We start from the raw sequence: 13,392 nt of genomic DNA, 5'->3' as shown, positions 1-13,392 counted from the left end.
AAATATCTTGGTTTTACTCTAAGGAAGGCCCGACTCTGATAAGCGGTCTTTCATCTCTGCATTGTGAGACTCAGGAAACGAACCGTTCCCTCATCCTGGCTCTCCAAGTGATGTCCTCCAATGACACAGAGCCTTCTTGAGACCAGCAGGCTGTTTGGATGGCTGCATATATGATTGTACAATGGGCCTGAAAAAGAGAAAGGCTCTCGAGAGGCAGCCGATTTAAACCCCAGAGGGCAGAGAAGGCGAGTTCTCTGCGTTATTATTTCAATTCCATGCAAAACAAGTATCCTGGCAAGTGTTGCCAAATGGCACTTATGGGATTTTTCGAACACAAGCTCACACCCCACCAGGATGGGTGCTAAGCTTGTGCTAATTGAGGGAGTGTTACACAGATGCTCTCCTTCGGGTTGAGGGGAGAGTGATGACGCAGGCGATCTCCCACACTCTCTCTAAATAATCTCCCATAGAGGCATGTTTTGCTTTGAAAGATACTGTACACTCTCTGTCCACTGACTCAGAGGAGAAACGAGAGAATGACACGCGAATAGACAGATGAATTAAAGTTTATTACCATCAAATTCATCAACTCAGTCAAGGAGAACGGTACAGAGCTCACAAAGGCAGGACAGGACCTACAGGTGACCACTGGTCCTGGCAAACATCACATCTACAAGTACACCTGTTAGTGCATGGTAAAATGAACAGACCTGGAGCTACTAAATACAGTGAGGAATGTGTTGGGGGGGGGGGAGGCATTGCTTTAAACTGTGTAACAGTGGTTCAACAGTGTTTATTTGACATCTAAACAAAAATAACAGACAACGTGAAATAATCTATTCACACTAAAATCTCTCTCGTGTAAGCCTCTTGTTCGAATCTAAATATTGATCTTCAGCAATGTAAGAAATCCTCTCTATGATTGGTGTGTTTACCAAAATACCTCAACACGAATAAAAAGAGAAACATGTTGAAATAAAAGACTCTGCAACAACAAAGTCGAGATTCTGCAGATAATAAATGTGATCAGTTTTCTGATGCACCTTTTCCTATAGATTTACAGATGTGCACAGGAAATACTAGTGATAACAGATCAGGAAGAGTAAGACAAAGTGGCCGAGCAGGAGCCAGGACATATTACACTTTAATTATATCATCTAATCAGTCTAATGACAATGTGGCTGCTGTCTTTATTTGACCAGGGAATCAAAACTGATGGTTAATTATGTATTAGCGCAGGAAATGATGCTGGGACCTACTGGCCAGAAGATCAATACGGCCGTAATGCTTATCGGTCAGGTGTCTCACACACACACGCACATCCAGGTACACACTAGCGTACACATTTTTCTGACAGCAGCCATGTGTTTGCTAAGTTGCCAGAAGGCATGCAAGGACTAAAGACTTACAGGTACATGGAGCAAAAGGACACCAGGAATCACAGTTTCTGCAGCCTGTCAAATATTGCTCTATATTTTCCTCTAGAGTGATTACAGAGAACTCCTTCTGTAGCTCATTATTAATGCTCGAGGGGACCAGTGACAGGAAAGGATAGTTGGTTATTACTGTTTTATCAAGAATAGGCTGAAAATCTGTCTAAATAAAAAATATACAGAGTTAAATAATAAATAGATTATAAATATGTTAAACATATGCTGGATTACATTTTTTTCTCAGTATAATACAGGTCAACGCAGCTGTGCCGGGGACGGTTATCCCGGGCAAAGTCAAAAATGATGCACGTCTTCCCCTTGAAAGCCGCATGTGGTCCATTGATGCACATTTTGTTTTATAGTTATAACCAAAGATTAAGACATGTGTGGCATTTGAGTCAGTATCCTAACACAAAGGACACATTTAAAAAAAGAACGCACAGGTAGACTGAAATCCAGCAAAAATACAATTTCTCTCACATGGTGGATAAAGATGCGATAAATTCTGTTGTGATTTAAAAAAACTAAAAAGAGAGGCTACAAATTAATTTGAATGCATAGAACTGCTATGTTATGGTGGTGTATTCATTCTTCCTTTTCAAACAACTTTTACACTGACAGCAGGGGCGCTAACTGCACTGTATTTATAGACAGCATGATGCACAGTGTATTATGCTATACATTAGCCGTGACACGGCTTGTGGCGAGAGCGCTGCGGCCAACGATGTGACGAGTCGCACATCTTTATCCACCAAGTGGCCGTGAGTGTGAGATGAACAGCAGAAAGTGAGAATGCATGCTGTTTCGGCTACTTCTACAAAGGTCTCTATGTACAGAATCTTTACACTTACAGCTATGAGGTTCTTTCCTGAGCAGGAACTGAGCAAAGGAACATAGTGTTTATGTTTGTGTGCTTATGTGTGAAGCTGCCTCGTTCAAATTACAGTTATGGGCTTAAAAAAAACTCCCAGTCACCAATCTTGGCACAATCCGTGATTAGTGTCTACGATAACGATAGGAAAGATAAACACGTGAGACGAGTATATGTGAGGGTCAGCGTGTACTAAGCATTATTGTACAAGGTCAAAAATTAGGTTAAAGCAGGATTTTACTACTGACTCTGAGAACAAATACTGTAATTACAAGACGGTCAGAGAGAAGTTTCCCAAGTTGGCTCATTAAAAAGTAATCAAAGCCATTTTCAGCACAACTATGTCCTGCTATATTATCTTATCGCTGAGAGAGGAATCAGAACGACGACTAAAGCTGTAAGCCACAACTTGACAGCCAATCTTTTCTGCCCCTAAAACTCAAATATGCAGGGATAGACTCGGTTTATAACATTTGACGTAAAACACTGGGGGGTCGGGGGGGTCAGTAAAAAAGACACAATACTTGTATAGAGAAAGCCAAAGATATGCAGCGCTCTGGAAAAGGTAGCACACAGCCTCCATGAGATGATGCTAATGCTGCAAGTGAGAGAGAAGCAGAGTCAGTGTCACCATGCTAGCAGCTAATGTACAGTGTGCAGGAGTTGGTGGGGACAGCAGAGGTCACACAGGGGAGGTGGGTTCTAACCCTGCTCGCCCTCGGCCTCGACAGAAGCCTGGTTAGTTGTCGAGGCCTCTCCGTTACAACGGGATGTGGGCTCGGCCTCCTGCTGGGCCAGGCCCTCGGATGTTGAGGCTGACGCCCCAGGTGAGGATACTGGCTCCGGGTCGCTCATCTCAGCCCCGGCAGGGAGCTCTGTGGCTGCAGCGGGGGCCACCTCAGGTGTTTCCCCACACAAAGGTGCGGAGGGGTCGATAGTAGCCTGGGGAGCCGCAGGGTCCTCTGGGGCTCCGGCTGCAGGGCTGGTGGCCCTCGAGTTGCTCTGGTCAGGGGCCCTCAATCTCTTCATGATGGTGGTGACTCGAACTGCTTTCTGCAGGAGGGGAACATTTTTATTTCTGATTGACGCTCTAACCTAAAAACGTACTGAGAGAACATCAAACTGCCTCAGCTCACAGTTACACAACAGTGCGCTGCTATACCTCCTCGTTCAAGGACTGCACAACTACTGTTGAACTTAGCAAAGAAGAGCTTCCCGAAGGAGAGAACAAAAGAGCTTACCTTCCATTTAGCTCTGGCAAAGTTCTTCTCTATTTGCGCACATACGTTTTCCTTGATGTTCTTATCTGACGCTGCACCACCAGAGATCCTGCAGGACAAAATGGGAAAAACACAACTGAGCTTTATGTTTCCTCTGTCTTTGTATGTCACAGAGTGCTGCACATGGTATTACCCAGTTTTATTGTTAATTTTTTTGACTGGCAAACTTTGAGAAAGACTGTTTAACCTTTGAGGATTTTTCTGATCATTTTTCTAATGGTGTTCTGCCGTTATGACAATGATTTTGAGTTTGATACTTGCAGCTATGTGAAACAAGGCAATGTGATGTGAGCAAATGCTAACATGCTAACAAAGAACATGTGGATATTTAGCAGGTAGCCTATATTGTTTACAATGTTCAATATTATAATAAAATGTTAAAAAAATATTTAAGAACAATATAATTGAATAATATAACTAAAACGGTAAAATATAAATGTTTTATTATTTAGTTTTAACAATGAACAGCTTTTTGGAGCTTCATCTTGAGATTCACTTATTTAATTTGCTGTCCAACCCGCATCTTTATTATTTCAGGTCTCTCTCACAGCTCACCTGTGTTTGAATGCAGCTATTTTAAAGGGAAAAAGCGAAGAAAATCGTATAAACACTACGTGCTGGGATGCTCAGGCAGTTCCACCCCTGAGGATCCTTGACTGGAAAAGCCTTTAGTTTCCTTTAGTCTTTTGCCAGGACCTAGGAACAGAAGATTCCTGCCTGAAGATCGGAGGCTGAACTCCCGGGAGCTTTAATCCAGTGATATACCTCTGAGCAGGCCCATAAAGTGCTTAGTTAGACATAATGACTAAAACATTATGTGATATGATATTGAACCCATTTTGGCTCATGCAGGAAGCAGCTCTTGTTAATTGTCAAGTGAAGCATCATTTTTAATGCCATAGTAACTTGCAGCTGTGAAAATGCTGTGCAGTCATCATGGACAATGATCAGCTTGTTAAAGGGATTTATAAACTTTCCCAGTAAAATTTAATTGACATTTGAAGAAAGTTTGAACTCATGTAACCTTTCTAATCTCATTGATGCTGTCTGATCACACAGCTCTGATTTAAATAGGCTGTACAATATATGAAAGCACCGCTGCCTACCACTCATGGTTTATAGCCTCCTGGGCTGTCAGTCTCTGGTCCTGATCCACCTCCATCAGACGTGATACCAGGCTCTTGGCTGTCAGAGAAAAATCAAACAGAAGCCCTCAGTGAAAAAGGGGTATATTCTCCTGATACATGGAAACATAAATATGACATGTGTTTGAACACTCCCTTAGGTAAGAGGAAGAGTGGAAAAATACAATTTGAAGTGTTTACCAAGCAAGCCATCATTGTGTTCCTTTACATCATTATAAAATACCTGAATCAGAGATTTCATCCCAGTACGGAGAGTCAAACTCATAATCGCCGGCAAGGATCTTTCGGAACAGGTTCTTGTCGTGGTTTTCATAATCCTCCTCATCGGTTTCATCGTAGAACGGAGGGTTTCCTGACAGCCTGACATGGCAGAAGTAAAAAGCATTGTCAGTCAAAAACACCTGTGTGACATATTCAAACAAGATTTATTATGTAGCTAAACCATATCTTCTCTTTTCATATTTCCTGTCACAACTTACAGAATGTACATGATGACACCTGTAGCCCAGCAGTCAACAGGCCTGCCGTATCGCTGCCTTCCAACCACCTCAGGAGCTGCACAAGAACACACAGGTTTTATAAAAAACTCTTTTAAGTCTTAATACGCATGACATTCACCATTTGCATGCCCAACGTCTTATTTCCCACAGCATATATTTACATCCTCACCTAGGTACTCCGGTGTCCCACAGGGGTCTTTGATTAGTCCATTCTCCAGCTTCGCAAGATGAAAGTCACTGATGACTATTTTAGAGTGCTTCAGGCGGTTGAAATAAACCAAGTTCTCCAGCTATGTACGATGACAAATCACAATGACAAGAGTTAATACAATATTCATGTTTCAAGTTGTTCACTCTAGTAGTGAATCAGCGATAGAAGGTTGCAGAGTTGGAAGATGGAAACATCCACAAGACTGGAAACATCTAAAAGTTGAATTATGCACTGGTGATTAAAAAAAAAGACTCCTATCAAATGAGAGACGTCCAGCTTATTATCTTATGCTACAACTAAATGCTTTGATCAAGTTTGAAATATTTCCACATAAGAACTTGTTTGATTTAAATTTGAGCTGAGTGTCCCGTAATGAGAGACAAGAGGTATCCAAATGGAGAAACAGATCCAGACCTTTGCTATGAATAATGGGAACACGTGGTTAGAGAGGGAGGACAAAGAGGGCAGCTCAACAGGGTTTAACCGGGTTTAACCAAGTGCAGTTATTAACATAGATGTGAATGTGGAGCTTGTAACACAGCTTTTGGCTCATTTATACTTAATGTAAGAGCATATTAGTTCCTGCTCATACTCTGCGTTGATTTTGTCCTTATTTGTTTACGTATTCTAACAGTTTACGGAGATAGATGAAGCTAAGGAAACAGGGAAGTACCACCTGGAACTGTAGGGGGCAGTGTAGCCAAATAATGCAGACAAGATGACCCGAGACACATCTAGAAAATGTCAACAAAAGCTAAACTTTTTGAAGAGAAACTTCGCGAGTTGGTAAGTTGGATTGCCGGAATTAAAATAAACAGAGTCCTTTACAACTCTTTACAAGTCAATTCTTCAACTAGATTTTTATTTTTATTTCTTTGACTGTATTTTTTCTTTGTATAAGTAATTGAATTGTATGCCGTCACACAGATTACAGTTTGAGAGTCTGGATTTACCTGTGAGATGGCACCACAGTCATGGCGTTTTATTTACATCTGGATGCCTAGATCAGCATATGCTAAATCCTGTACTAGCGTGTTACCTTCAGGTTTCTGTGAACGATACACAGGGAGTGGAGGTAGGCAACGGCCTCCAACACCTGGCGCACCACGTTACTGGTGTCTCGCTCTGAGTAGTAGCCTTGATCCAGGATCCAGTCAAACACCTCTCTTCCTGTTGCACTGTGGAAACAGAGGTAGGCCCAAAATGTGTTAGACAGGGATTAAATTGGGCCAGGGCAGTCTCATCCAGAGACAGGGTTAGCCCTTTGGGTGGGCCCAACCAAGTGTGCTTGCCAAGAAATAGCCCTCATAGGCCACAAAAGGCTTACCCACACAGGGGCCATGGGTGTTTCAAATGAGGGCGCTATAACAGTACCATTGCATATTTATATTAAAATGTTAAATACATCATCATCATCTTTGGACAATATTAAGTCTTCTGCCATATCTGTTTCAGGAAAATGGTTTTACCCATTGCTCACTAGATGTTTCTTCTGTGTTTTATCATTTTCTTCCTAATGAGAATTCCTAATCCCACAAATCAAGTGTCCTCAAGGGAGGAGATGAGTGTCCTACATTTAGCATATTCATTGGAATGCATCAAATGCTAGCAAGCAATCATATCCGAATACCAAATGAGTGGAGTTCTGAGTTGTTCCCGTATCTACAGGGCCTCCGTCTACAACAGCTCATTCCCCACAAGTGTATAATCAACATATACAGTCCAGCAGGCTCAAGCTGCAGCAAAGGAAAGCAGGGAGCCATTTCCCCAGGCTCCTCAAACATGTGAACTCACAGTTCAAGGAAAAGGAAGTACTCTTTCTTGGTCTCGAAGACGTCCACCAGTTGGAGAATATTGGGATGCTTCACCCTGGGGAGACACGTCACAAAGCACAAGGCACAGTCAGAGATGTCAGGAGTCATATAGGAGATGACGTCTGAGTCATTCATTCAGGAGACTGAGACACGTTCTACTGCCTGTCTCCCTAAAAAAGCAGATATGTGCTCCTATTTCCATGAACATGCCTTTAACACAGTACCAGCTGTGAAACTTGATGGGGAATTTAGCTCATAAAGCTACAGTATATGAGGCTATACAGATTGTTGTCAATCTCAAATGGCACTGAACTAAAGTCTCAATAGATAAGTCATTAAAGTAAAAAAAAAAAAGATTTAGGATACAATTTACATGTCTGTTCTATCAGAAAAATGTTTGTTCTATTGTGTGGATTTCTGAGGGAAGACATGCACTGATTGTGTATTTGAATAAACAGGCAGGCAGTGTATGTGGTCCAGCAGGGAGCTAATGGGGAGAGATTTGGGACATAGAGTTTGGCTTATCGCAGCTACAATAATGTGTTTCTCTGCAACCAGTCAGAGGTTATTCTCCACAGCCAGCTGTTGTAGCTCTTATAACAGCGTGAATGCACTGAATGTATTGGCCCACACTTGTGTAAGACACTCATTTATTTTCCTTTTCATAGGGTTGGTCTGTTACTAAAGCACCATGTTGTCTGCTTTGCCCTGAAAAAGAAAACTGAACAATCTGCAAGTGCAGGTTTTGTGTTGTCCCTTTGTGCATAGTTTCAGCCTGTCTCTGCCTAACAGACTGACCTGCATAGGGCCACAGGACTGGAGAACACAAATGAAGTCATTGCTTCATATTGTAGATTAAGGAAATCTGGAAAATCCTCTATTTTCTTTACCAAATTGAAAACCTTCAATTTGTAGTTAGTTTTCGTAAATATGCTAAGCATGTCATTAAGGACAAAAGAGACAAATCAATAAAATTCTATAATTTATATTACTCATGGCGATGCAGTGGTGAGTATAGTCTCCCCAAAGCAAGAGAGATAATTAGTTTGAACCTTGCGTTCGGTTGTCTGTGGGGGTTGCATGTTTCCCCCCTCGGTTTGTGGAAGAGTCTGTGGGTTCCCTCTATTTACGGCTGAGCCACACTGGCTGTGTGAAGAACGCGTCGCAGGTGCGTCTCTTCTAGAGAGTCAAGGTCTTGCCTATTTTCTCAACATAATAAAATGGTTCACAGCAAAATAAACAGTAAAATCTGATCTTTCAACATAGTTTCAAAATCTATCTGAAAAATATGGGACAAACGTAAATATTTGCAGCACTTCCTTCTCCCGTTTCAAAGTAAAAGCACTCTTGAGTTTCTGTTGACTGAATCTATAAATTTGTTTTGACGAGGTTATTGTTATTGCACGACCAGATGATACACGGCTTCATACCACACAGTCCTTGCATTTGGTTGTGTATATAGAAGTTCCTTTATCTGAGGAATTACAGTAGTTATACCAGAACCCTAAAATTGCAGCTCGGCTGGAGGCACGTAGCAACACACTCCCAGTGTGAAAACGCCTGTGAGATGCAGCAGATCAGCGGCGCAGCTGTCACACGCTGCACACAGCCAGTGAGGCCCAGGCACTACTCCACTACCATAGCCCAAAGACACAGTTTAGTGACTCTGAAGTGAACCTATGTGTGAAGATGAGTGTGAATGGTCATTTGTCCCTCCATGTCAGCCCTGTGATATGGTAACAACCTGTCCAGGATGTATCCTGACTTTTCCCCAATGTCAGCTAGAATTTGCTCCAGGCCCCCCCATTACCCTTAAATGATAAGGAGAATTGATAATGAATGGATTAGTCATTGTAGAACAAATATATTTAAGTTTTATTTCCGAAATGATTGTTTATTTAATGTACTAGGTTAAGAATATAGGCCATCTTATTGTAAATAATATAATAATCAAAATACTCTAATGCTTATAGATTAAATTGCATTTTGTAAGTATCATTTTCACTTTAGTCCATTAATCATGGTTTTGTGACTGAGAAGAGGTAAAACTTTACCAATAACAAAACTCTCGCACATCATTAATATTTCCCTCCAGACAGACGCTCAATTCTCTGCTTGGAAAAAAACAGTTGTGTCCTGTAAGGTTTTCCTACAAAACGGTTATAGTGCCTCATTAAAAACTCCCATAATTACATCTGCTCCTCCTCAATCATTAAATATTAAATATTTGGTTAGAATATGTCACAACTCTCCACGTTACACTGTGTGCAAGTAATTGACTACAGCTGACTTCTATATGAGTTGTGATGAGACTAAATCCTGAATGTGAAAACAGCCTCTTTATTCAAGTGCAGTATTAATAAGGAAGACATTTTTGTGTAGAGTGAGACTTGAAGTCAGTGGTATTAAGAATTGAACCAAAAAATGACTTTGACTGACAATGTTCATTCTAAGTAATACAAAATGAATGAGGATTAGTACTTGAAGGAGCTCTTCTTTTCTCTTCTAATGCCCATATTCAAGCATTTTAAATTCAAGACTGCATTTCATGTTTTGCCAGCAATTATTCACAGCCTTTGAAAATGTCATCAGATTTGATTATTCACTAAAACCCCCGACTGATGATTGGAGCATGAAAAAACGGGAGCAGTGCATGTCCCCATTATAGTCGCATCTGAAGTGTAATTTTCAGAAGCCTGTGATTCCGTGTTTTGAAAGCCCTCTTAAAGAAATCACACCTTCATCTTCATCGTGCTCCAACGCTTCGCCTGCTGTCGGTGACAAATTGTTGATAAGGCCCCGGGTATGCTAATGTGGCTTTTACTGGAAAGTTAGATAATCACAGAGGAAACGGAGAAAAAAACAATGTCGCACAAAAAACAAGGCTATGTGTGATTATTAAAATGAAAAAAAAAGAAAGAAAAAATATATTATTTATGAAGATAGAGTTTCTAGATTGAAGTCTTCATATCGCTATAAAATGTCAAAAATGTATGACTATGTTGTAATATTAGGGCCGTGTCATTAACGAGGGGGAATTTCAGAAGATCAGCCTTTTGCCTGTGTTGAAATTAGTCCAGGTTTCCTAAAGAACAAAACACTTTTGACATATCAGCACCACATCATCAAAAATATCGGGAAATTGAAAAGATTTAGCAAGAAACTGTTTCCATGATCATCTGAAATGGCTGTAGTTGGTCACATCTGATATTCAAAGGGGTTTTGAAATATCATAAAAAGAAACCATACGCTAAAGAATAAAGATTTTGGATGAAGAAGGAGTTGAACTCCTGTGAGCGTGTGTTCTTCTTACTGTTTATTTCCTTTTTTTTCTTTATTTATGCGATGTGGTGACTGGTTTCCCTTAAATTATGACTTTATTCTCAGTAGCGACTTTTATTATATATATTATTTACTAAACCACTCAAGCACTGATCACCAAAGAAATGTGGACAGAAGGGAACATGGAACCAAATCAACTCACATCTTTAAGATGAGGATCTCATTCTTGGCAGCCTTGCGGACTTTCCTTCCATCCTTCTTCAGGAACTTTTTACATGTGTACATTTTCATCGTAGTTTTGTCCTTGGCCCTGAATATCTCACAGAACTCCTCCCTGAAAGGAAGCATTTCATAACAGCAGTTCAGATGAAATGTAAAAACACAAATATAATGATTTCATGAGAAAAGATAGAAGCATCATTCAAAGATTTGTGTGGATGTTGGGCTGTACAAGTCAGTGTTGTGGTACTTACGATTTAACAATCTGACCCAGGTCATATTTATCTGACACGTCTGAAGGAATGTGATATTCCTTCTTTTCCCCGATCGTTATACAGCCAAATGGCATGGCCGCTCCTGACCTGTGAGAGAAGACACAGAAGGAGAGACAGACGAGGGAGACAGTGGAATTAAACACAGGACGGAGATAACAGAAATGCTGAGATAGCTTTTCAAAGGTTTGAGAGCTAAAGAGCCAACAGAGGCCGTGTCAGCGCAGCCGATTGTGTCACTTACTGTAACAGAACCGCCTTAATAAAGGGCCCGAGCCTCTTTTTTTTCTTTACGTTGGGATCTAACTTACATCACTACTATAACAGCAGTGGGAAGACTTTTGGAGCAGAAGGAGCAGCAGTTAATATGACCCTGTGGCCCAGCGAGACAACCATGGCTACAAGTGAGGCATTTCCAAACAAGAGTAGTGAGCCAGCAATTACAGGCACATCACCCCAGGACCAGGAGAGGAATTCATCTTTACCAGCTCTGCATCGACACTCGAACACTTAATTGCAGCCTCTCTGTGCCTCTCTCGAACAGCGTGGAGTGAAATCTGAGCTCATCCTGTGCCACTTCAGAGTCGGCTCAGTTGAAGCTGTTATTTTTGTATTTCTGGGAAAGAGGACGACTTATTTTTCTCACTACTTCTTTCTCTGCATTGTGCTGAGGTCTCATAACGAGGAGCTGTGTTTGGAATCTGAAACAGGATAAATGTATTCCATCACTAATTCATCAGTTGGACTGGTCTTTGATTTCTATATGATATTGGTTTCACTGAGGGTTTAAAGTCTGATTTCATTTAAAACAGGTGACTGTATAACCAAGCCCACATGCTCATGATTAGTGATGGAGGATAGATTTGTAGAAATCTGGTGGGAGAACAGTTGAGAGATGTGTCCATGTGAAGTAAAAGACTCAGGGGCCTGTAGTACAACACTGCAGACTCACTGACAAGTCCTGAGATGCTGTGAATCTTCTGTATGTGAAGCTGTTAGGATATGAAGCAGGAGAGCGTTCGGAAAAGCAATGGCGCAGCAAAAACTCCTCCAGATGAATAAAGGCCGAAAAATATTTATTTCCTAGCCGCACAGCATCCATCTGCGCACTGACAATCTGGGTGATGGATGTCCACATGTAAATGAGTGCAGCCAGCGTGAGAAGTATGGCGTTACGTGTAAGAAGTGCAATCTGTTCAGTGTAGCTCCACCAACCAACTGTAATCCAATCTAAATGAACGAGGGTCTGTTTGGGGACGCATCAAATTACTGAGAAAAACCTTCTCTCTCTCTCTCTCTCTCTCTCTCTCTCTCTCTCTCTCTCTCTCTCTCTCTCTCTCTCTCTCTCTATCTCTCTCTCTCAACCTTCTCTCATCTGAGGCACGAGGCTGTGTTGTGTAGTCGGCATGAGGGGCTGACCTTTCCTGGCTTCCTATCTCTTTCCTTCACTATTAATACACTGCACTTGTCTCCCTGGTAAATGCTTTGGCTCAGTGAAGTTACAGTACAAAGAGGAGAGGGAAGTTCTGCAGTTTAAATGGAGGGTTACTCTGAGTAAGTCTGGCAGAAGCGAGGCTTTGGAAAACATGTCAGGAAAAATCTATAATATTCTAGAAAACATTTATATTCTGCAAGAAGATGTAAGAGCCTGAAGTATTGTAGAGAAAGAAAACAAGCTGGAGAAACGGAGTAAGAAACGTACATTTTTTCAGTCTTGGAAAGCTTTCCGAGCCCAATCAGTGAAGATGTTAATATCATGGGTTCATCAAGAGCCTGTAAAAGCAATACATAACAGCAGCAGGACTATGGAGACACAAATTCACACAAAAATCTGGAAAAATCATGTTAAGGTGCCTCCACAAACAAGCTCAGTCAGCCTCTCCATCCAAGTGTTGATTCGCGTAATGGCCAACATTTTTTAAAAGCATTTCAAGCAGAAAGAGGCCAACGCTGGCTGGATCACATAACGGAAGCTGTGTAATGGGCCCATTTGGACTGACCAGCATCAGCAGCATTCAGGCATTATCACTTCATGCACTGACTGTTATCTGCCCTTCAGGAGCACCAGTCGATGCCTCGTGGTGCTTTATGGCCCAGTGTGTGACCTGGGTCTGCCCGGGCCATGCTGCTGTATCGACATGGATTTTGTGCAGATGCAGTGAAGATTTACAGTTCGGAGGATGGCTGGTGATAAAGATCCTGGGTGTAATAGGCAAGCACAGTGCCTCCTCTAGTCAGTCAAGGCGATGAGCAAATCAGGTTGTTCCTCCTGCCTGTTAAAATCAATGAGAGACTCCAGGGTGAAGTTTAAAGATTAGGTTAAATGCTACACTTATGTATCAGCATTGTGTCAAAAGTTTTCAAG

The 13,392-nt window shown here is 41.5% G+C and overlaps 1 protein-coding gene across 1 annotated transcript in view; it reads right to left on the bottom strand.

The window, feature by feature from the left end:
- Nucleotides 1–3,006: 3,006 nt before the first annotated feature.
- camkvb (CaM kinase-like vesicle-associated b) overlaps nucleotides 3,007–13,392 on the bottom strand; it is a 32,109-nt gene continuing 21,723 nt past the window's right edge. The window contains exons 2-11 of the mRNA XM_053441897.1: nucleotides 11,010–11,117; nucleotides 10,739–10,870; nucleotides 7,235–7,309; nucleotides 6,480–6,618; nucleotides 5,399–5,519; nucleotides 5,209–5,284; nucleotides 4,953–5,089; nucleotides 4,691–4,769; nucleotides 3,546–3,633; nucleotides 3,007–3,357 (exon numbers count right to left, since the gene is read on the bottom strand). Coding sequence (XP_053297872.1) covers nucleotides 3,007–3,357; nucleotides 3,546–3,633; nucleotides 4,691–4,769; nucleotides 4,953–5,089; nucleotides 5,209–5,284; nucleotides 5,399–5,519; nucleotides 6,480–6,618; nucleotides 7,235–7,309; nucleotides 10,739–10,870; nucleotides 11,010–11,104 — 1,293 coding nt within the window. The 5' untranslated portion in view covers nucleotides 11,105–11,117. The remainder of the gene's footprint in view (nucleotides 3,358–3,545; nucleotides 3,634–4,690; nucleotides 4,770–4,952; nucleotides 5,090–5,208; nucleotides 5,285–5,398; nucleotides 5,520–6,479; nucleotides 6,619–7,234; nucleotides 7,310–10,738; nucleotides 10,871–11,009; nucleotides 11,118–13,392) is intronic.

Source organism: Pleuronectes platessa, chromosome 2 (genome assembly GCF_947347685.1).
Source record: "Pleuronectes platessa chromosome 2, fPlePla1.1, whole genome shotgun sequence".
NCBI lineage: Eukaryota > Metazoa > Chordata > Actinopteri > Pleuronectiformes > Pleuronectidae > Pleuronectes > Pleuronectes platessa.
Note: the sequence above shows the minus strand (reverse complement) of the source record. Positions and strands in the feature narration are given on the sequence as shown.